The 22,659-nt window shown below is 37.8% G+C and overlaps 1 protein-coding gene across 2 annotated transcripts; it reads left to right on the top strand.

Moving 5' to 3' along the window:
- The first annotated feature begins 15 nt into the window (after positions 1 to 15).
- Positions 16 to 18,925, top strand: LOC111586517 (5-hydroxytryptamine receptor 3A-like). Of its 2 annotated transcripts, XM_055004231.1 has the most exons (11): positions 16 to 149; positions 991 to 1,157; positions 1,444 to 1,488; positions 1,676 to 1,785; positions 11,327 to 11,398; positions 14,032 to 14,201; positions 14,291 to 14,451; positions 14,972 to 15,182; positions 15,960 to 16,139; positions 16,942 to 17,018; positions 17,972 to 18,925. In XM_055004231.1, exons 1-11 carry the CDS (start codon positions 116 to 118, stop codon positions 18,200 to 18,202), a joined length of 1,458 nt encoding a protein of 485 aa, XP_054860206.1. In that variant the 5' UTR covers positions 16 to 115; the 3' UTR covers positions 18,203 to 18,925. The 2 variants fall into 2 exon arrangements, with proteins under 2 accessions (XP_054860206.1, XP_054860207.1); XM_055004232.1 differs by lacking the exon at positions 11,327 to 11,398.
- Positions 18,926 to 22,659: the final 3,734 nt, after the last annotated feature.

The raw sequence follows: 22,659 nt of genomic DNA, 5'->3' as shown, positions 1-22,659 counted from the left end.
CCAGCCTTCTTCCTGTAGTGAGGAAGTGTTTTGTTTTTTTTACTGCAATCCAATATTTCTGGAAGCACATTAGCTGTTCATACCTCTTACAGACTGGACTCTCTGGTTTGGACTCATGATGCTTCTCCTCTTTCTGCTCCTTATTAGAGGTAAGGTTTCTGCTCATCCTCACAGGAAGCTACTTTCTACTAAGGAAATAATCTCAGTGAAAGCTTGTAAAATTCTCAGGACTGATTGCTGGCTGTCAGACTGAGAGCTGGGGGCTGCTGGTATTGATCTGTTTGCATTTATCAGCATGTATTTGGTGATAAACAGAAGATAGATATCACATGACGAGCACCTTTTGCAATCTTATAGACTATTAAAATCCAAAACAACAATTACAAAAGTAACTTTGTGCAAAAAAGGCATCTTAAAAGAACAGTCCCACATCAGTGACAGAAGTATTGCACAAATACTGACCAAACTGTCAAAAATTCATACTGTTTAAGGAGGTTATCCCTCACATTATGAGTTCATTGGCAACTGAGATTCTTCCTCATATAAACCACAGAAAACCTACCCAGGAATTAGCCTGATTCTTCATTCCAGATGTGGACCATATACTGCAGCCACTAACCTTTGTTCTAAACCTGCAGTGACTAAATTGTATGGATTGACCTACTATGCAAGATGCAACAACACCATGACATCAGATGTCTTCTAGGCTGTAAAAGAATATCTTAACTGTGCAAATCAGAGTGTAAAAATCATTATGCAACCGACTGGATAACCTCAAATGCCCGCTAGTGTCCGTCTGTGTCTGCAAATACTGGATATTACTACGAATATTAGTGAACTCAAGTTAAATATGGACTGATACTGAAAGACTGAACCAAAAGCAGTGCATAGTTAAAGTACGGCAAGGCTCTGAAGTTGTAATTTACAGAATGGAAATCAGCACATTTCTGCATTTCTTTGACTTTTTTTCACGTGTCTTCATGTTTTTAGCTGCTGACGGGGAATCCTCTGAGAAAGTATGCAGCTATCAGGATGTTTTAAACCACCTGAACTTGACCAAAGACAACGAGCTGTTCTCCATGACTCGTCCCATCAAAGACTACAAACGGTCCACAGAAGTGTCCCTGGAGCTTCTGCTTTACGCCATTCTAGATGTGGTGAGCGGCGAAGCACAAACTGAAGGGTTTCGCTCATGATCTTTTAATTAATGTGCTGAGATTGGATGTTTTTTCCACAGATTTTCTACCTATGTGTTTATGATTGTCGATGATTGGCTGTTGGTAGTGCCGGCTTCATAACATCAGTGAATTTCAGTGAACGTTGCAGAACTTTCAAAACATCTGAAATACGTTCTGATAGTTTTGATGAGCTACGACTCGGCTGTTCTGGCTGTACGGTCATGTTCTTTCTCCTGAACACATCTTATTCTTTCCTTGTCTATAGAAAGAGATTGACCAGACGTTTGTTCCTTATGTTTGGATTCTCATGGTGAGTTTTCTCCTAAACTAACACACTTGATTTAATCTACTCACTCCATTAGAAAACTGTAATTTCTTTCTTTTAAACGACATGTTTTTGTTCCTACTCAGACACCTTTGACTTTGTTCCTGCTCGCCCTTTTATTTTCTAGTCATTTTAATCATATTCCTCACTCCACCCTTGTTTTCTTCCACAGAAATGGCAGAATGATTACATAAGCTGGGATCCACATGACTTTTGTGGCATTACGAATGTTTCTCTTCCTACTGGAGTCCTGTGGAAGCCAGATCTCACGATTGAAGAGATGTAAGTGTAAAAGTACAGTACCTTCGTGCGCTCACAGCAGTAATCTGTCTTAACCCTCCTGTTGTCCTCATTTACGGCCACCCAAAAATATTGTTTCTTTGTCTGAAAAACATCCAAAAATTCAGCAAAAAAATTCCCCAAATTTCTGAAAATTTGCAAAACCTTCAGGAAGAAAATTCCAATAATTCCTTAAAAGTTTCCCTTAAAAATTTTTTTTTTTGAATCCCCCAAATTTGGCAAGAAATTTCTTGTAAATATTTTCAAAAAAAATAGTAAAAATCTTCCAAAAAAATCCTAAAAATATCTAAAGTGATTACATATTTATCAGTAAAACTTCTAATATTCCCTTAAGAACATTCACATAAAAATCAATAACATTTCTTTTTTTCCACCAAAAAATGTTCACAGATTTCCCAAAAATGTTGAAAATGTGGACATCAGAAGTTTCACTGTGAAAAATTTTTTTTGCCACATTTTCAAACTAAAACGAGTCAATTTTGACCCGCAGGACGACGCGAGGGTTAAAGGCATCACGCTACTGTTGTGACATAATACAAGCATTCAAATACTAAGACACAAGTAACAAGTTATGTAATAGCATTTAAATGTCTGTCGTTTACAAAACATGCACAGTTGTGGATTTTATGGAAGTTTTTTTTTTTTTTGCTGAGATGAAAACAAGAAATATAGGCAAAGAACATCAGCAACAAGCTAATTTAGTGTTGTGTTTTCAATGTACATTGACTTACATATCTACAGCTTTGATTATGACCAGTTATATCATCACTGCCTCCTTAAGACATGTTGTCTTCACTTCTTGTAGCATCATTTACTGTGCTCATCCACTCTGGCCCTTAAAATATGACTTTGTTTATTTTCTTGCAGAACCTGGAGAAAATACAGTCTTGAACAAAAGTGTACATACACCCTTAAAGACTGTGTTTATCATAGCAGTCTTGCGTTTTCCAATCACTCCTATAATTCTTGATTTTCTACGATGGAATCATTGAAACACGTCTGTCAGAAAAAATAACCCCACATTTTGGTTCTTTCATAGGTTTATCATAGATCTTCCACTGGCCATTTTAATCTCGGTTAGGCGCTTTGGTAGCCGTCCACAAGCTTCAGGTTGTATCTTTGACCACTGCTCTTGACAGAATTGATGCAGTTAAACTAAATTTGTTGTGTTTTCTGACACAGACTTGTTATTTTCAGCACTATCAGGTTCTTGATGGGATTTAAGTCAGGACTTTGGGGAATCAGTCTAAAACTTTAATTCTAGCCTGATTTAGTTGCTTCTTTACTGTTTTTGATGTGTGTTTGGGATCATTGTCTTGTTGGAACGCCCACTTATGTCAAAGACCCAACCTTCCAGGTGATTATTTCAGATTTTCCTGAAGAATATGAAGGTAATCCTCCTTATTTGTTTTTCCAGCATAATACTGCCACCACCATGCTTGACAATAGATTTGGTGTTCTTGAAGTGAAAGGCCTCACCTTCTCTCCTCCAAACAGATTTTTGGCTAAACAGCTTTACTTTTGCTCCACATAGTTTTCATATGATCAGCAGCAAGCTTCAGTTGAGCTTTAAGATGCTGCTCTTAAAGGAAGCGCTTCCTTCTTGCATGGCAGCATCTCTGCTCATGGAAATGTTAAACACACTTCACTGTGGACATTGACACCTTTGAATTGACTCCAAGTGACTTTGCTCAAGTCAGGGATTTGCTTTTTCAGATCTATCTAATCTCCTCAGACTTTTTTTCACTGCAGTGTTTGTGGCAGAGTCTAATGAGTGTATCAGATGGATCAGAGAAGTCAGCAGCACTGTTCCCTCTAAGCTGCGCGCATGCGCAATTGCGCACTGCTGACACGGTCTCCGCGCACAGAAAATCTGTGCTGCGCACAAAAAAAAATAATCCAACCTAAATTGTAAATAAAATAAACACGTAACAATTCATTCTGTGCTATTTTTCAATGTGAGTCAGTGAGTGACCAGTGACTGGCTGCTGCAGCCAATGATGCGATTCACATACGTATTTACCATAGACTGTATATAATGGTATTTACGCAGCTAATCTACGTCAGGCGTCCTTATGTGCAGCTACCGCTGTTCTCATAGATATGAATGAGTAGATAGGACACGCCCCTTTGAGCTGCGTGCTACAGCGAGGCTAAGCTAGTGGGGGCAAAGTTTCAGTGCATTCCGTTGATGTAGACGGCGTGAAAACGGAAACAAGTATGCCGTCTCACTGTGCTGCATACAATTACACACTACGTCGTACGATTGAGACAAGGAAACCTGGAATGACTTTTCATAGGTAAGAATAGTTTTTGGCTCTTTTTTCATTATGAAATCTTGTTGAGAGCTTCCAGTCTATGAGAGCTAACTAGTTAGCCACTAGCAAAGCGCTAAGGCGAGCTAGCAGCTTGACAAGCAAATACCAGACGATTAATAGTAGCTGTAGTATAGTTGTACAAGCAGTAGTAGTAATACTAAAAGTACAAGCAGCAGTAGTAGTATAAACAGCTGTTAGAGTCGTAGAAGTAGTATCAGCATTTGTAATAGTATTACAAGTTGTAGTAGCAGTGCCAGTATCAGCAGCAGTAGTGTACTAGTAGTAGTCACATTGCTGTTACTACCACCAATACTACCAATAGTAGTTATAAAGCCTAACTCATATATATCCAGATTACCATCTATGTTCTTCCTCCAAACCCATTTTATGATTGGGATTACAGGCAGTTCTTTAGGACTGCTCTCAAATAATTGAAATGTTACTAAACAAGGTTATACTTATCAAATTAAATAGTTCTGGTCTCCAGTATATTGGCGAATTTGGTTCTTTGTACTTAATTTATTAGCATGATTTCTTTTTAATATGTTGTGTACAGACTTAATTACTTCTCTGTCTACTTTTCTTACTCCATGTAGGTTTCCCAGAGACTATGGGTTGAGGAGGAAGTGGAAGTTTGTCGGCTTAGACCTGTGTCATTCCATCAGTGTTAAACTTCCCGGCTCATCTTGGAAGAGTACGTGCTAGAAAGACCACGACCAAGCAGCCTTGAGATCTTAGACAGCGTCTCCCTGAGGTGGGTGTCAACGGTGTTCACAGTCAGGTCTGTGGTAATCCTGTCAAAAAACAAAACAGAAAAAAATCTAGATTATAAATCAACATGTAACCAAAGCACTCTGTGTATAACGCCATAGTATAGGATGTAGTTCAGAAAACGTCAAAGTATAGTATGCTTTACTCAAGAATAACATAGTATGGCCTGTAGTTCATAGTACAGCATGTTGGCAAGAAAAAAAACCAAAACATAGATTATTATTTGGTTCAAAAAGCGCAACATAATAGGATGTTGCCTAAAATTGTCATGTATGATATGTGGTTCAAAACATGTCATAATGCAGTATATTGTCAAAATAGTATGTTATTCACAGGCATGGCAATTTTCCGCCGTTCCGCGGAAATCCCCCGTTTTAATTTTCAAATTGATCATTTCTGTGAATCGTCCAAATCCATTGAGAAAATTTTAGGGGGGGTGAGGTATGTTTTTGTTACTCTTGCTCCTGGTTTTTGAGAAGCGCTCGGCGTTTCTCCCGCAGCGTAACAGACAAAGAGAACCAGTCTAGCTCCTGCTGCATTGTAAAAGGCCTTGCGATTGGTCGAAATTGGTTAGCTGCCAACGATTGGACCAATCAAATTGCTCGATGCATTCTTTTGTTACAATTCATGGCGGCATGTTCGTGTTGGAATTTTGAGCTATTGGGATCGTTTTCGGTGGAATCATGAGGTTTTTATCGAAAGATCAAGAGTCATCGGTGCTAGAAATAGATAAAAGTGTCAAAAACAAGTGTGGAACTCCAGTGTAAATAGTGTTAAAAGACCTATAGAACTGTAAAAATTGTAGGACTAAATGCAGTGAGACAACATTGAAGAAAAAGTAACTTTTCATTAAATTAACTTATTCATTACAATCTAGTCTTCTGTAATTCTATGCATGTTTTTCATTCTAAATCACCTCTATTTTACTGAAAACCTCTCGGCTTAAGGGGGGCTGCGCCCTCCTGGACCCCCCCTGGAGATTGTATACCGAACATTTTCAGCTGAAATCAAAATTTGCTGTTGCCATGCCTGAATTCAAGAAAACATCAGAGTGTAATATGTCATCTAAAAAATGCCATAGAATAATAATTTCATTGCACAAGTAAAAGTATAGTAACTTTTAAAACTGTTCAAATTCTTAGATGTTGCTAAAAAAAACAAAAAAAGCTAAAACAAAAAAATGTCACAGTAATATGTCAGTTTAAAAAGCCTATAGTATAGCGTGTCGCCCAACAAACATCATAGTATAGCATGTCACTCTAAAAACGTCAGAGTATAGCCTTTAGTCCACAGCTGTCAGTAGGTGAGGAGCAACACAAAAACAGTCCAAACGCTGGTTTCCAGAGGGTTAGATGAGAATTTATTTGAAAGAGTAAGTTTACAACAACACAACATGTGAAGGGGGTTAAAAACAAATGGGTGTTAGTAAAATAAAAATAAATAAACAGAACTAAAAGTGAACTTCATGTTGACATTGATGGGCATTCCAACCAGGAACAAAGTAAAAGATAATCAATACAAAAAAAACTCTTCCTGTTCACCTCTTAAAACCCAAAAACACACCACAGTAGCACCCTGAACTAAAACTACCAATGGGTTCCCTGTTTTCCTTTGTGAACAATTCAAAGGTCCCTCGCTATCTCCCCACACATCCACCAACCACTGGAACACATCTCCAAAGTTCTGCTGGGCCAGCTCAGCTTCCCCTCAGAAGAAGTGCTGCCACCTGCCAGATGAAGGAGCCTTTTGAGAGGCAGCTGGCATCGTGATTGGACTGTACTTTGGTCTGTTCCAATCCAGCTTCAGCTCCAGAGACGGCAGGCGGGACGAGTCAACGGAGGCCTGGTGGACGAAGGCATGCAGCTGAGTACAATCCAGAAAACAACAGAGGAGGAGTGCAGCAGGCCCAGAGCCAGAACAACCAGAGTAGCATCATATGTCTCTTAGAAAACATCATAGTAGAGCCTTTGGTATGAAAAAACACCATCATATACATCGTATATTGTACAAATAACAAGTCAAAGATAAGAGACATACATTGTAGAATTGTAGTAATTGTGGGCTGACTGATTTACTGATTATCAGTATTTTATTTTTTACTGATTTACGGTAATAAATACATTTAAAAATGGCGCTACTTTGGCTCTGAACCTTTATCTACCTGTGGTCGCTCTGTCTTCTGGAGTGATTTGATTGGTTATACATCACGAATAAAACTCCTTTAACTTAACATCTGGAAACAAAACAAAAACGTATCAACAAAGTTTTCTGTTAGAGTTTGTGTTCTTCTAAGTTTAACTCCAAGATTTTAAATACTTTCATTTACTGCAAATGAATATCTACTCCAAATGTTTCACTAATAATCATTATCAGCCTTAAAAACCCACAAAACACCCCTTTATACTCGACCACACTTAGTACAGTCCGATTCCCCCTTCTATAAATCTGCTTGGAATCTTCCACTTCCTGTTTGTCAAAGTGGCCTTCTACCTGGACAGGTTTTGTTGGAGCTCATACAACAAACATTTTGGGTAACTGCACTTTAATATGGATGGATGACACTGAATTAGAGTCTGTTTTAATGAGACTGAGTTAAGATGTGTAGCTCTGTCATTAAATATGAAATTATTTCTCAGAATTCACAGAGAAAAGTCTGAAATGTTTGCTAGGTTAGCATCCCACATGTTCTTTGGCTCAGCTAAAGCTAACTCTCTCCAACTTCTGGATCTCTTGAGTTGCTTGTTGTTAAAATATCTTGCTAGAGGTGCTGAAGCTCAGAAAGTCTGAGATGTTTGTTCAAAATAAGCTCATTCTCAAGTCTTATCTGAACTGTCCTCTTTTGTTTGAACTTTCCCTAAACTTAGGAGTTAATGACAGAGCAGCACATCCAGACTCAGTCTCATTTATGTAGAGATTAAACTTCAGTGTCATTCATTGATGTTAAAGTGCAGTTTTTCAAATGTTTGTTGCACATGCTCCCGACCAAACCAGTCCAGGTGGAAGACGATGTGAAGAGAAAGCTCCAGAGGATGAATATCACACATTTACATTGGAAATTAATGTCCTTTAATTAGACATTGTCATGCAAAAGTTGGATTTCCCTTTAATGATGTTCAAATCTTTGTTGAGTGTTTTGTTGATGTTGGTTTCTAAATGTTTTCTGACACTCGGCCCCAAAGATTAAAACCTTCTACGGCTCACAAGCTGCAACAATTCACACATTATCAACTATCTTTCTGACTAAACTAAGATAAAAAGTGAAAAACTGCCTGATTCCTGCATCATGAATGTAAATCTTTTTGGTTTTTATGACAGTAAACTGAATATATTTGGGTTTGACATTTTATAAACCAAAACAAGAAATGAATTACTGGAGAAAACAATCAACAGATTAATGGACAAAGAAAATGTGTTTTCCAACATATATGGCTGAATTACTCCAACATTACAAGATACATACAATTTAAATTCAATTTTATTTATATAACGCCAGTTACAGGTCAAATTGTCTCAAGACGCTTTATTTTTATATTTTTTTGTCATATTTAAAATATGACAAAGTAAGAAATTTAAAGCTCTTGACTAATCCAATTTATTATTTGGTTTTTAAGAGACTAATGGACAATTAAAATAACTTTCTCCACTAAAACTAATAAACATGAGGTCAAATAGAAGGAACAGGTTTAAATACTGCAGTCCCACAATGACAAGAATAAAGTTTGTCAACAAAAACTACATCTGCTGGTGGATTCCATTAAAGTCCTAATAAATGATAATAAAGTGTGATACTAAAGGTTTGTGGTGCTAAAACTCTCTAAGTAAAGATATCAAGTTGAACATGTGGATGGAGGTTGATAAAAGTTGACCTCCCTTCATTTCTCTGGAGTCGACTCCATGGATTTTATGGATGGTGGTTAAAGACCTGCTCTTCTAGTGGTCTTCCTTCTAGTCGCTGTAAAAAGTCAGTCCATCCTGGCCGACTTCAACACCTCTTCATGACAACTTGTTCTGCCTCCGACCTCGTGGAAACTCCAGAAACTCGGGAAAACCTGTGGAGACTCGAAGAACTCGTGGAGACTCGAAGAACTCGTCGGGTGGGGGAAGGTGTGGTGGGTGGTGGGGGGAGGTGGGGGAGTAGAGGGGGAAGGCCGCCACCCACCTCCCCGCCTACTCTCCGCCCTGACTCCACCCAGACTCCGCCTTGGCTCCACCCATGTGGTCACTTGAGGAACTACGATGCCAAAGGGACGACGAATTTATTTCTTTTCATCTGACTTGTAGCTCAGTGAGTTAAGGATTTGCCTATGGAGCTGCAGGTCGCTGGTTCAAGACCAGACACTTCTTAAGTTTTGTCAAAATCCTGACAAAGATGTACAAAGAAAATTGCCGGTGGCGGGTCTTGAACCTGCGACCTTCTAGGTGGTAGTCTGTCTTCTTACTCCCTGAGCTACCCGCTCAGATACTAATTCTTCTTTTTTTTGCGCATTTATCATCTATTTTTTGTCGTTTTCGAGTTTTTTTTTTTTTAACTCGAGTCTCGACGACCGTTTTTCTCAGGAGGTTGGACTTCAGCCTTTGTGCTGGAGGGTGGAACCCTCAGTTCCAAGACTTTCCAAAGCCTCCACACCTCCCGAGTCCTCAGGACCTGAGCTTTCACACAGTCTGAGGGCTGAAATTTTCTAAGTCCCACAGTAGTTCTCTGTTAGTCTGAACCTTCAGACAGTCCAAGGACTGAAATCCTCTAAGTTCTTGAGTACTTCTCTGTTAGTTTGAACCTTCAGACAGTCTGAGGACTGAAATCTTAAAAGTTTCTCAGTACGTCTCTGTTAGTTTGAACCTTTAAACAGTCTGAGGACTGAAAACCTAAAAGTTCTTGAGTAGTTCTCTGTTAGTTTGAACCTTTAGACAGTCTGAGGACTGAAGTTTTAAAAGTTTCTCAGTACGTCTCTGTTAGTTTGAACTTTCTAGTTAACAGAAGCCTTAAAACTTGTGACCATGAGTCTTGATTTCACATTTAGACCATCAATCTGAGTTCTTCTCAGACCTTCACCTGTGGGTTTTTTAGAAATCCTCAACAAACTTTGATTCTCTTCACTGAACAGTAAAGTTTGTGGAGATCAGAAGGTAACATTAGTTTGATCGATGCCTTCAACTACTAGTAGACTTTATCTGGAAAGCAGTTTTCTGAAATGAGTTCTTAGTAAATCTGTCCACAATCAAACCAAGAACATAGAAAGAGGAAATGTTTGAAGAAACAACTTGATGTTTTCATTTCAGACTAGAAAAGGCTTTAATTGCTTTATCTGTTTTTGCTCTTTTTGATCGTTTTATTGTTTCTTCTGTTTAATTTGATCTTCTAAAGTCTAACTGGTGTCTTTTCAAATGTTTTGTCTTTAGTTTGATTCTTCTTAAATGTTTAGTTTTGCTCTTTTCTCACCTTTTATTCTTTTCTAATGTCTGATTTGATTTCAAAATGTTTTGTCTTTTTAATGTTTAATTGTTGTCTTTTTCAAATGTTTTATCAGCTTGTTTGAAAAATTTCCTTTTCTTTCCCCGTGTTTAATTTTTTTTCAATTAAATCTTTAAGGTTTTTCTTTTTAAATGTTTTACCACCTTTTAATGTTTAATTTTCTTTTTAAATGCTTCATTTTATTTTCTGTTTAATTCCTATTTAAAGTTTTGTCTTTAAGATTTAATTTTCTAATTAAACATTTAATTTTTTAATTAAATGTTTTGTCTTTTTAAAGGTTTAATAATCTAATGTTTTGTATTTTTTAAATGTTTAATTATCTAAAATATTTCATCTTTAATGTTTAATATTTTTTGTTTAAAAACATTTGTTTAATTTCATAAGTACATGTTTTGTATCTTCTGTTTAATTATCTAATTAAATATTTTGTCTCTTTAATATAATTTAATTGTATTTAATTCTTAATTTTCTTGTTAAAAGTTTTATTGTATTAAATGTTTTTTCCTTTGATTTTATTGCTTTTTAAAATGCAGTTTATTTCTTTAATCTTTTTTTGTCAAGATTTTAACTCCAACCTTAAAAATGAAATAAACCCTTAAATCACGATGAAAATACTTCTGTTGTCACAATCATGAGTTAGTCAATTTTTCAGTTTATCAATTCAACTTTATTTGTTTAGCACCTTTCACACAGATGACAAAACTAAACAAGCAAAGAGAAAAAACTATGCTAAACTATGATTAAAACTCAAAAACATTTAAAAAAAAAAAAAGATTTAACATGGTAATAAAATATGTTGTGTCCAGGGGATGGAAGGAGTTTATTGAAGTCTTCTTGGGCTCACATGGGAAATCATTTAAAATATAAACTTGATATTCAGTCTAAGGAAACTGCAGAGCGACAGAAGAACCAACAATATCTCCTGTTTTCTCCTTTAATGAGTCGACTCTTCTTGTGCTTTCAGACCAAAGAACTACAGACTCTTCACAACCTGCTCAAACTCTTGGTACAGGACCTCACCACACGGGTCAAGAAGGTTTCCTTCTCATTTCTACTCTGAAGCTGACCTTCTCCTGCTCAAACTGCTGACAAATGTTTCTGCTGCTCTAAAGTCTGGTCTCCAGAACTTCCTAAAAACTCTCAAAGTCTCTTCTGCTGCAGGTTGCTTTGTAGAACTGTTCCAGAAAACCTCACTAAACCACATGGAGGAGCCTCAAGATAGTCGTCCAAATGAAACCATACAAAAACCAAACTAGCACAACCCAAACGCTAAAGTCTCCTGCAGCCTACCAGAGAACCTCTGAGAACAGAGAATCAGGACAGGAACTCTTACCTTCTGGACAACCAGCGTTGGTTCACAAACAAGAATACAGAATGTGTCTGACCAAAAACCTCTGAAGACTCACTACAACCAAGATAAAGACACAACTCAGCTGCACCAAATCCACTAATCACTGCATACATCAGCACCATGTGCTAACTGTGGCTAAAGAACCACATTTACCAAGACAACTATCCAGTACAAAGCCCTAAAACACACCAAGAAACACATTAAAGCCTATTTTACTGCTGGAAGCTGCAAGCCAACGCCTAAAGAACAAACTGAAGCAATGGAGCCAAACCCAGTTCTGTGGTGAAGAGAAGCAGAGGAAATGTTTGTCTGCAGCTAAATAAAGCAGGAAGACACTGAGCTGCTCAGGTGTTCCTGATAACACTGAGCTGCTCAGGTGTTCCCGATAACACCAAGCAGCCACCTGGACAGCCAATAGGAACACAGCTTCCTGGAAGTCCAGAGGGCTGGCTTAGTGAAGTAAATTTAGTTTAAAGTTGAAGCAGAAAGTTAACAAAGAAAGTTGAAAACCACCTTCTGATACCTGAAATCTCTGAGTTTTCAAAGAACACCTGAACATGTCAATCTGGTTTCATAGTAGAACCATCATTGTAAAAACGTCATAGTATGGTATGTTGCTCAAAAAACATTAGGACCCGGCTGTCAGGGGACAAACATGTAAGAAACATGAGAACAGAGAGAACCCAACCAGTAGGTCATAGTTTATCATCATCTAATCATCTCCTGAAGTCCATATGGTGAGAGACATCAGTATCTGGTTGTTCATTTACCAGAGGATGCTTATAATCATGCTGATGTGGTCTGTACTCTACAGTATTTTAGTGACTCAATAAATGCCTAAGTTGTTTTTTTAAAATGCTTTTTAGTTTTTAATAAACATTTAAGAGCCTATATGTAATCAATAAATGGCCTTTGCCTATCTTAAGAAAAATTCACTCAGAACTCTGATATGTTAACAGCACTAAATAAATCAATAAATACATGCATACACACATAAATAAGTTAATACATTAACTGTGTTGAGATAAGATTTAGATTTTTAAAAAAGTTGTTTATGTTTTTGCAGAATCCAGTATTGCTCACTGGTTGGTCATTACATTTTGTTAGTTTGATTTCACTGTTTAAAATGATGCCACCTCTTTTCAGACAGAACCTGTGATAATAAAACAATACAAAATTTTTAGTTCCGTGTTAATAAAGCACTTAAAGCTTTAAGTATGGCTAAATGCTTTTTTCAAAATTAAATATATCACTCCTTAGGTGGTAGTGGCCCCAAGTTCAGTAAAGTTGGAAAGATATTCACAGATTGGGACTTCCAGCATCAATAAATCGTTAGATATAGGTTGTCAAAACATAAACGGTGCCTCTTTCCCATTGTTGCAAGGCAGACAATGTGCTACAAGCCCAGTTTTATCAAAAGTAGCTGTCTTTCAAGCTACAGGAATAACATTGGTGTCTATGGAGTGAACAGGGTCCGTCTGCAATTTGCAAAACCGCTGCAACAGTAAAGAGAGACAAATATTCAATAACTTCACTCTTATACATTGTAGTGTCACTAAAATCACTGCAGCCTTCAACTGGCTCCTGTTGACAAAGTGTTTTAACAGAAATGTAAATGCTGTAATATGATTCTTTTAATAAACCATGTAACTTGAATGGATGTGATGCTGGTGTGACCACAGTGCACATGTCTGATGTTGCTCACAGTGGTCCAAGGGACGCTCAGGGAGTTTGTGTGTTTGCTCACACTCATGACAAATTAGAGGGAAAATTGGTCAGCAGCTGTCGTCAATCGCAATAACTTACAAGAAGTTAGGCCACAAAGAAAATTTGATTAACGCAACTTTCTACATCACCAAAACAGAAAATTCTTATTGATGTATGGATATTTTTGACCTGGTAGATTGTTCATATTTCCAGAAGATCTATAATAAATCTATGGAAGAACCATAATACATGGTTGTTTTTTGTGACAAGGACAGATGGGTTTCAATGATTGAGTTATAGGACTTATTGAAAGCTTAACACTATGATGATGATGCACATGGTCTTTAGAAGTGTCTGTAAACTTTTGTTCACAAGTGTACTTTCACCAGTGTCTGTATGTATTTGCAGTGTCCATTTTTACAATAATAGCTGTATATAATAGTTCCATAGCACACTGGTATCTTAGCTATTATTGCATTGCTGCTCTTTTCATTGATGACTAGCTGATGAATTTGTCCTCGTGCTGCTGCCAGTGTTGTCCATGTAGTCTTGTGTAGTCTAGTGCAGCTTTAATGGAACATATGTGTTTATGTATTTCTGGTATCATCCAGGATAGAAAAGGACAAAGCCCCTCCAAGTCCTCATCTCACTATCGACTACAACGGTACAGTGTTCGTTCAGAACGACCAGGTTCTAGTCAGCACCTGCAGGATGCACGTCTACAAATTCCCCTTTGACACTCAGAGCTGCACCCTCTCCTTCAAATCTGTCGTTCACACCGGTGAGTCTCTTATAAGCTCTGTTTGTAAGTGACTGTGAAGTACAAGTTTCACCACGTAGCACACATTCCTGCTATGTTTCTCCTTTCAGTCACAGAAATCAGACTTGTTCACCACTGGAGCTCTTCAGAGACCACTGAATGGTCACGTGAGCTGATGAGGACTCAGTACGAATGGTTGTTCTTAAACATGAAAGTCACCAACAAGTCTGTTACCACGTTTGGCGCTGAGCAAGACATGATCATTTACACCGTAAGTAATAAAGGCCACTGGCACACTGTCCATCAGAAATGCACTTTGTTGAATCTGTAACCACACCTAGTGGTAATATGATGGCGTATTACTGTGCATCACTGCAGCACAGTGAGGCAAAAACAAGAGTTTCAGAGTTTATTAAGTTATTGTTTAAGTGCCAATATTGCCATTTTCAGTCACTTTCAACTTGAGTTACATTTAATATTCTAAGATTTAACTGACAGTTGTAGTTATTGAAGTCTAATATCATAATGAAATATTGCTAGTATCGCTTCTTTCTCGTTATTGTTCCCTTATTTGTTCTTCTGTTATCTCTTCCTTTTTTATTTTACCTTCTCTCTCCCGTTTTCCATGTTTTCCCACCTTTCTTTGATTCTTCCTTTTCTTGCTCAAACAAATCTGAAATTATGAAAATCTCCACCATATAAACTACAGATACACTTCATTACTTTGATTAAAATTTGCCTCATGTACTTGGAGTTTGTATGCTCACCATCCTACACTTTACATCTCACAGATCTCCATGAAGAGACGGCCTCTCCTCTACATTATCAACTTCTTGCTGCCCGTCTTCTTCTTCTTGTGTCTGGACTTGGCCTCCTTCCTGATCTCAGACAGAGGAGGCGAGAAACTCAGCTTCAAGGTCACTGTACTTCTTGCCGTCACAGTGATGCAGCTCATTCTCAATGAAATTCTGCCTTCATCATCAAACAGGATTCCACTTATAGGTAAAAACAACTGAAGGTGATGTTGGACTGTGCAAGTTCTAGCTGTCTGAGACCAAAGCTGAAAGTCAACATTAGTGAGAGAAACGTGGTGAAATGCTTGATCGTGAATCCTAAATTATGCTTCAAGATCAATTTACCAAAACTGCCAATTTAGGACAAAATTCTTACAGAATGACGGCTACTATATCTAATTTTTTCAAACCAGCAAATCAGAATACAATGTGAAAAGACTCAGCATATAGTGACTAACACGACATGTCCCTTGTTTTCTTTTTTCCATTTTGGATTGGCAGCCATAACTTTTTGTAATTGGTCTTTATAACAGAAATGAACTAGACCAAGGTTCAGTTTTGTCTGGACCATGACTACCTGTTTTTGTTGACCAAGGTTCAGCTGTGAGGACACACCTGTATTTTTGGTTTGGATCAAACTGAAAGGTCGAGCTAAAGAAATAGGCGCTGCTTGGCCCTCAGTCAAATTAAATGTTTGATTTGATGATATTGGAGGAAAACCTAGTAAGGGATCACCAAAGATATTTCAGTTCATCCTGTTTTTATTGAGCCATTTTCTTGGTGCTGGATTGCCAAAGTTAGTCGGCCCCATCGACTGGAGAACATGAATGTCTGTACAGATTCCCAGTGGCTATCAAGACATTTCTATTTGAACTGTAATGGTGAACCAAAGTGTCATTCCACGTGCAGAATAAACTGGCTGAATGTGCAGCTATTTGTTCATACAGTCACCATAATTAACTCTGTATTAACATGTTTCCTTCAGCCGTCTACTGCATTGGGATTTTTGGTCTGATGCTGCTCAGCCTCCTGGAGACAATTGTTGTGATGTATCTGATGGAAAAAGACTCGGCACCCCAAGATGACGAGACAGATGGAGATCAAAGCCTGAACACAGACTGTGGAGGTAAACGGGGCAAAGCCAGCGTCTCCTGGTGTGAAGGAGGTGAGACTTAATGTAGAAAGAGTGAAAAAGCTTAGGTACTCTATATGTTTATGTGGAAATCCGCAATGATAAAGATGCCAATGGGATTTTGAAGGAGGTTTTCCTACTTTTCATACAGTCTGTAAGTTTTGGTTTCACTTTGGTTTTCTGGAATAACTCAGGAAGCCAAAAGTAGTTAGTCAGGCTCTAGAAATACAGATTAGCTCACTAGCTGTCAGAACCCTCCTCATGTGAACGTCACCTTACAGGTCGTTCAGTCTTGAAGATGGGCAACTTGGTGTTGTGATGCTGAACTTACAGTGCCAGTAAACGTATTCACATCCCTTGGAAGTTTTCCCTCTTTCAGCATGGAAATAAACTCAATATAATTTGGCTTTTAGACACGTTATTACAAAACAAGACTCCATATACTTCCAGGCATTTTGCATTCATTTACCCTCTACCTTTATAAGCATCCCACATCATGATGCTGCCACCACCGTGCTTCACAGTTGGGATGGTGTATTTGTGAGGATGTTCGTGTTTGGTGTTTGCAAAACTAGTGTCTAGTCTGATAGCCTAAAGCTTAATTTTTGTCCCATCATCAGACCAAAGAACCTTCTTCCAGTTGACTTTAGAGTCTCCCACATGCCTTCTAGCAAATTCTAATTGAGATTCAACATGAGCTATTTTCTACAGTGGCTTTATTTTTTATTTTTTGCCCTGTGAATGTTCTCCCAATTTCCTTCTTAGCTGAAACAACCAACTTCTAATTTTATTTATTTTTCTGTAACTAATTTCAATACACTGAATGTCCTTCCAGGGAATAAGAAGTGGAATCCCTGTGTTTGCATCTGTGATGTGGCTGCTGATGAAGCAACACCAGCTGAACTACTGAAGGTAGGGATTGCACTGCATTTTATCCCTTTGAATCCCAAGCAGTTTAGTGGTATTTTATTTATCTCCATGTGCTCAGTTTTCACTGCAATATAAAGTCCTCTATGGAAACAGCAAAGCCATGGCTGTAAGTAAAGAGAACTCAAACATGTCTAGCAAAGTTATATAAATGTATAAATTATATCATAAGAAAAGAAGCAAGCTTTCAATTTCTTTGATTATTTCATAACAACGACAACAAAAAGGAATTAAAGGAAATTAAAGTAGTAAAGTAAATTAAAGCAATACTCTCCATGCATCTTCGATATTGTACCATTTACATATTTATTTGTTTCTGCACTTGTCTTACGTTTGCGCTGCATAAACACAGCCTGTAGTTCAGCCTAAAAGTCACTCATGGCTTCTGATTGTGCAGAGAAGTTCAGATTATTTAGTTTTTTTAGCAGAGTATCAATGCTTCAGACAATGTATTTTTGGAAAATTTTGAAATGTACATGCATGTACAATAAAGTGATTATTAGAAAATAACATGATCTTAAGCTTAGATTTAGTTCATTTTCCCATCGGAACAGCATGTCACACAATATTAGTACAACCATTGTAAGACAGTTGAAAATTTGATGATTTTCTTTCAATTTTTATAGTTTCTGGTTCTGATTAAAGGTGTCATTTGGCAGTTTTTTAAAAGATAACATGCCTTTCAAACCTGATGGGGAGTTTTAGGTTTGAAAGGGATAAAATATTGGTCCAATCAAAATTACATCATCCCCACAAGGTAACTATGAAAATACATTTGGTCAAATGCAAAACACAAGTCAATAAAAAGCAGCTGAACCAAGCTACAACTCAGAAGTAGTTGTTCAGTCTCTCATCCCTCTCAGTCCACTGGACAGAGAAGTCTGAATGTCAGTTCATAATCACTTTAATGAACCACAATCTTCAAAATACTCTTTCAGGGGAGCAGCAGCCAGCTGACAGAGGAGCCAAATGCTTTAGTAAAGCTCTCAGATGAGCTGAAGGATGTGGTGAAAACACTGATTCTGCTCCTCAATAGCAGGAAGGAGGAAGAGAAGCCTGGCTACTGGACCAAAAAGACCGAAACTATCAACAAAGCTTATTTCATATTCTATATTACAGCTGCCAGTCTGTTTTTAGTCTTTATGTTCTTCAACTGGACTCATGCATGAACATGAAAATGCTACTGAAAGACATATGAGTGAGATATACAGTAATTTAGTGTGATATTACTGGCAATTACACAATCTGTGTTCACATATGAAGCTGCCTGCACAAGCTTTTCATAAATCGCTCACACTTTCTGGCTATGTTTAGATCTATAGCAGAAGGAATAAGAAATCTGTCAAATCAACCTTATTTCCATGTTAAAATCTGTTTCAATGACCAGATGGATCAATAATGTGATGCGCTACTTCTTATTATGAATTTCCAGTATGAGAAATGTGTGTGTTTTACAATCTGTAGTATTTATTATTTGTAGTTATGCAGCTTGGAATGAGAGGTAAATATCTGATTATGCTCAACTAATTAATGTCAGTTTCTCATTTAGTCATTATTGCCTAATTGCGTTGTATTCTGAGTGTGTTGTGCTATTTTCTGTGAAATGTGTTTGCTTCTTCTCGGTTAATTTTGTCAGTTCTATGGAAGAAGCAGCTTTTTAGATGTGTGTATATCCTCTTGACTGCATGTTTTACAAACTGCTGCATGCATCAGCCTGATTGTTGTATATAATTCTACTAATGACTATTCCACGTGTTTGTTGTGCAAAATGCACAGTTGTGACGATGAGTGAATCCACTAATACTTAATAAAAAGCAAGGCATGAAAGCAGAACCAAACTTGTATCATTTGCACTGAAGTGTAACATCATAAATGTCTGTTCAATAAACAGAGTTTTGTGCATTAGCTGGCAGTCTTTTTGGATTTCTGATGATCACCGAACTAAAAAGTATCGATGAACTTACACTAATAACACCAATAACTACCAAAAATGCATCCTCTGTGCTGCTGGAAAAATACCTGAGTTGCAAATCAGACCAGTGCAACATTCAGGGGAATTTTGAGATCATTCTTCCTCACAGAAGTGCTTTGGCTCATATACACCAATCAGACAAAACGCTATGACCACCTGCCTAATGCTGTGTTGGTCCAATCTACGCTGCTAAAACTCCTTTGACCCAGTGGGGCATGGACACAAGAGCTCAGGGGATGTCCTGTGGCACCAGGATGGTGGTAGTGAATGGGTTGCAGGGTGGTACCTTCTTAGATCAGGCTTATCCTGGGACTTCCCACAGATGCTCGGTAAGATTTAGATCTGGGGACTGTGGAACCCCTCAGCTCTGTCGTGTTCCCTGGGCCACTCCTGAGCAGTTTTGGCAGTGTGTTGGGGTGTGTTGCCTTGCTGAGGGTGGAAGCTTGCATCAAGGACTGCTGTTACCGTGGGGGGTGGGGGGTTTGGGGGCTGCTTGACCTGCAATGTTTAGGTGGGTGGTACATGTCAAACATCCACATGAATGTCAGGACTCAAGTTTTCCCAGCAGAACATTGCGTTATAACGAGATGATTGGTGTGGTCATAATGTTGTGGCTGATGGGTGTGTATTCGGGGGATTTCTGGTGTGAAAGGTTCTCCTAATGTCATTCCACAACATCTATACTGGGTTTAGTTCAGACTGGGCTGCTTCAAATGGTGGATGTTCTTTCTTTTAAGCCATTTTTCAGCAGATTTACTTCAACTTGTACTGAGGTCTAGTACTTCAACTGTCAGACTGCAACCCTTATGTTGTCCAGTGTGGCCCTTTAATAAACTTGGGTATTCATTTTAATCCGGACGTTGATGATGAGCTCTTCAGAGACACTAGCAGCCTCAAATCCTGATCCATCCACCGTGCTTCACCTTTGTACTGATGTTAGGATGCAGTGTACCTTTAACGCTATGTACTGCAGCATGTTCCTCCATTTCAACCCCAGTTTAAATAGTCCATAAAACATTTTCCCAGTAACGTGTGGAGGTGCTTTTAGGCAAACTTTAAGCATGCAGGGAGTTTTAGTTTTGTTTTAAGAGAAGCTGTGTCTTCCTTTTGTGTTGTCTTGTTATGGACACATTACCTTCATGAGGGCTACAGTTCATTAAAGACATGTTCAGGAAGCACACAGTGCATCACTTTAAAATGCCACAAATGGAGCTGAATGAGGCTGTGCACTTAGTACTTTGAGTTGTGGGTTTAGATTTTATTACCAAAGCAGGTGGCAAATGGATCTCTGTAGAAAGTCTTACATTTGTTTGTCAACACCCATCCCTCTCATGATGGCGCTTTGTGACCACAGTCACTGCAAAAAGCTGCACATTTCTCCAAGCTGGACTTAAATTTAATGATTAATGAGCCAAGACCACCCAGCAGTACGTGATGCTATCAGGTTCACAGCGGCAGTGGTCTGTGTTCGCGTCCTAACACACAGTAGCCTACATCTGTAATCACTGGATAGATGCTCCAAAGTCATCCTCAAAAAGGACTATAAGATAAATGGTAGAGGATACACATCCTGTACAAAGACTAAGTCCTTATTCCAGAGGACTGGGACTCAACTACACAATACAGAATCTATTTGTGCATGGTTTTTGTAGTTAAACTGTGAATGATTTAGCTGTGGATTTAAATAAAGACTCTTAAAGACTGTAGGGATAAAAACTATTTTAAAGAGCTCTGGAAACAAGCAGTAAAAAGTGCTGAACAATGCAAGACTGACCCAGAATCTGCAGGCCAAAGAAACAAAATGTAAAACAAAAAGCTGGATGGACATAGTGAATGTCTCAGCTTGGATGCCTTGAAGCAAACAAGGAAACTTTTGCCTGAGGCTGTAGCAGCTATGAAGGAGAAATTGTACATACAACAATGGTTGCCTGCTCCTCACCAGTCAGAGCTTAATGGGAGAGTAGCAAAGAGACAGCCACTGTTGAAAAGAACTCATATTAAATCTCGATTAGAGTTCACCAGAAGGCATGTGGGATATTGTGAAGTCAACTGGAAGAAGGTTTTTTTTGGTCGCTTGACACCACATCACAAGCACTCTATCTCCACCGTGAAGCATGGCGGTGGCAGCATCATCATGTGGGGATGTTTCTCAGCTGCAAGCCCCAGAAGGTTGGTAAAGATAGGGGATAAAATGAATCGGAAGAAAATCCTTGCGGACAACCTGAGCATGAGAACAACAACTTGGGAGAAGATTTGTTTCCCAGCAAAACAACAACCCAAAACACACTACTGAAGATACACGGCGTCACTGTACCTATGACAAGTGAATATGTCATAGTTTAGTATGTCGTCCAAAATGTCACAAAAACATCATAGTTTAGTATGTCATCCAAAATTGGAGAAAGACGTCATAGTTTAGTATGTCCTCCAAAATTGGACAAAAAGGTAATGTTTAGTATGTCGTCCAAAATTGAACAACGTCATAGTTTAGTATGTCGTCAAAAATTTGACAAAAACGTCATAGTTTAGTATTTTGCCAAAATTTGATAAAAACGTCATAGTTTAGTATTTTGACAAAATTTGACAAAAACATCATAGTTTAGTATGTCGACCAAAATGTCACAAAAACATCATAGTTTAATATGTCGTCCAATAGGTCAAAAAAAGTCATAGTTTAGTATGTCGTCCAAAATTGGAAAAAAACATCATCGTTTAGTATGTGGTCCAAAATTGGACAAAAAAGTCATAGTTGAGTATGTCATCCTAAATGTCACAAAAACATCATAGATTAGTACGTCGTACAAAATCATCATGAATTTTGGCGCAAATATGCCATATGATGAAATAATGTAAAGGAGGCCGTGAAAAACACTCCAGAAAGGTTTTCTTTGAAAAAAAATCATCATGAATTTTGGCGCAAAAAAAACGCCTTACTATACTATGTCGAAAAAAAATGCGATTTTTCAAACATGTTGTAAAAACGTGCCATATGATGAAATAATGTAAAGGAGGCCGTGAAAAACACTCCAGAAAGGTTTTCTTTGAAAAAAAAATCATCATGAATTTTGGCGCAAAAAAAACGCCTTACTATACTATGTCGAAAAAAAAATGCGATTTTTCAAACATGTTGTAAAAACGTGCCATATGATGAAATAATGTAAAGGAGGCTGTGAAAAACACTCCAGAAAGGTTTTCTTTGAAAAAAAAATCATCATGAATTTTGGCGCAAAAAAAACGCCTTACTATACTATGTCGAAAAAAAATGCATTTTTCAAACATGTTGTAAAAACGTGCCATATGATGAAATAATGTAAAGGAGGCCGTGAAAAACACTCCAGAAAGGTTTTCTTTGAAAAAAAAATCATCATGAATTTTGGCGCAAAAAAAACGCCTTACTATACTATGTCGAAAAAAAATGCGATTTTTCAAACATGTTGTAAAAACGTGCCATATGATGAAATAATGTAAAGGAGGCCGTGAAAAACACTCCAGAAAGGTTTTCTTTGAAAAAAAAATCATCATGAATTTTGGCGCAAAAAAAACGCCTTACTATACTATGTCGAAAAAAAATGCGATTTTTCAAACATGTTGTAAAAACGTGCCATATGATGAAATAATGTAAAGGAGGCCGTGAAAAACACTCCAGAAAGGTTT

The sequence above is a fragment of the Amphiprion ocellaris genome, chromosome 18 (genome assembly GCF_022539595.1).
Source record: "Amphiprion ocellaris isolate individual 3 ecotype Okinawa chromosome 18, ASM2253959v1, whole genome shotgun sequence".
NCBI classification, from domain to species: domain Eukaryota; kingdom Metazoa; phylum Chordata; class Actinopteri; family Pomacentridae; genus Amphiprion; species Amphiprion ocellaris.
The sequence above is the reverse complement of the archived record's forward strand: the minus strand, read 5'-3'. Positions and strand labels throughout refer to the sequence as shown.

What these genes read in the sequence shown, in the direction of transcription:
- LOC111586517 (XM_055004231.1), top strand. Translation starts at nt 116, where the DNA reads ATGATGCTTCTCCTCTTTCTGCTCCTTATTAGAG. An exon ending in CTTTCTGCTCCTTATTAGAG is followed by an intron (nt 150 to 990) that starts GTAAGGTTTCTG and finishes TCATGTTTTTAG; the next exon opens with CTGCTGACGGGGAATCCTCT. An exon ending in CTTATGTTTGGATTCTCATG is followed by an intron (nt 1,489 to 1,675) that starts GTGAGTTTTCTC and finishes TTTCTTCCACAG; the next exon opens with AAATGGCAGAATGATTACAT.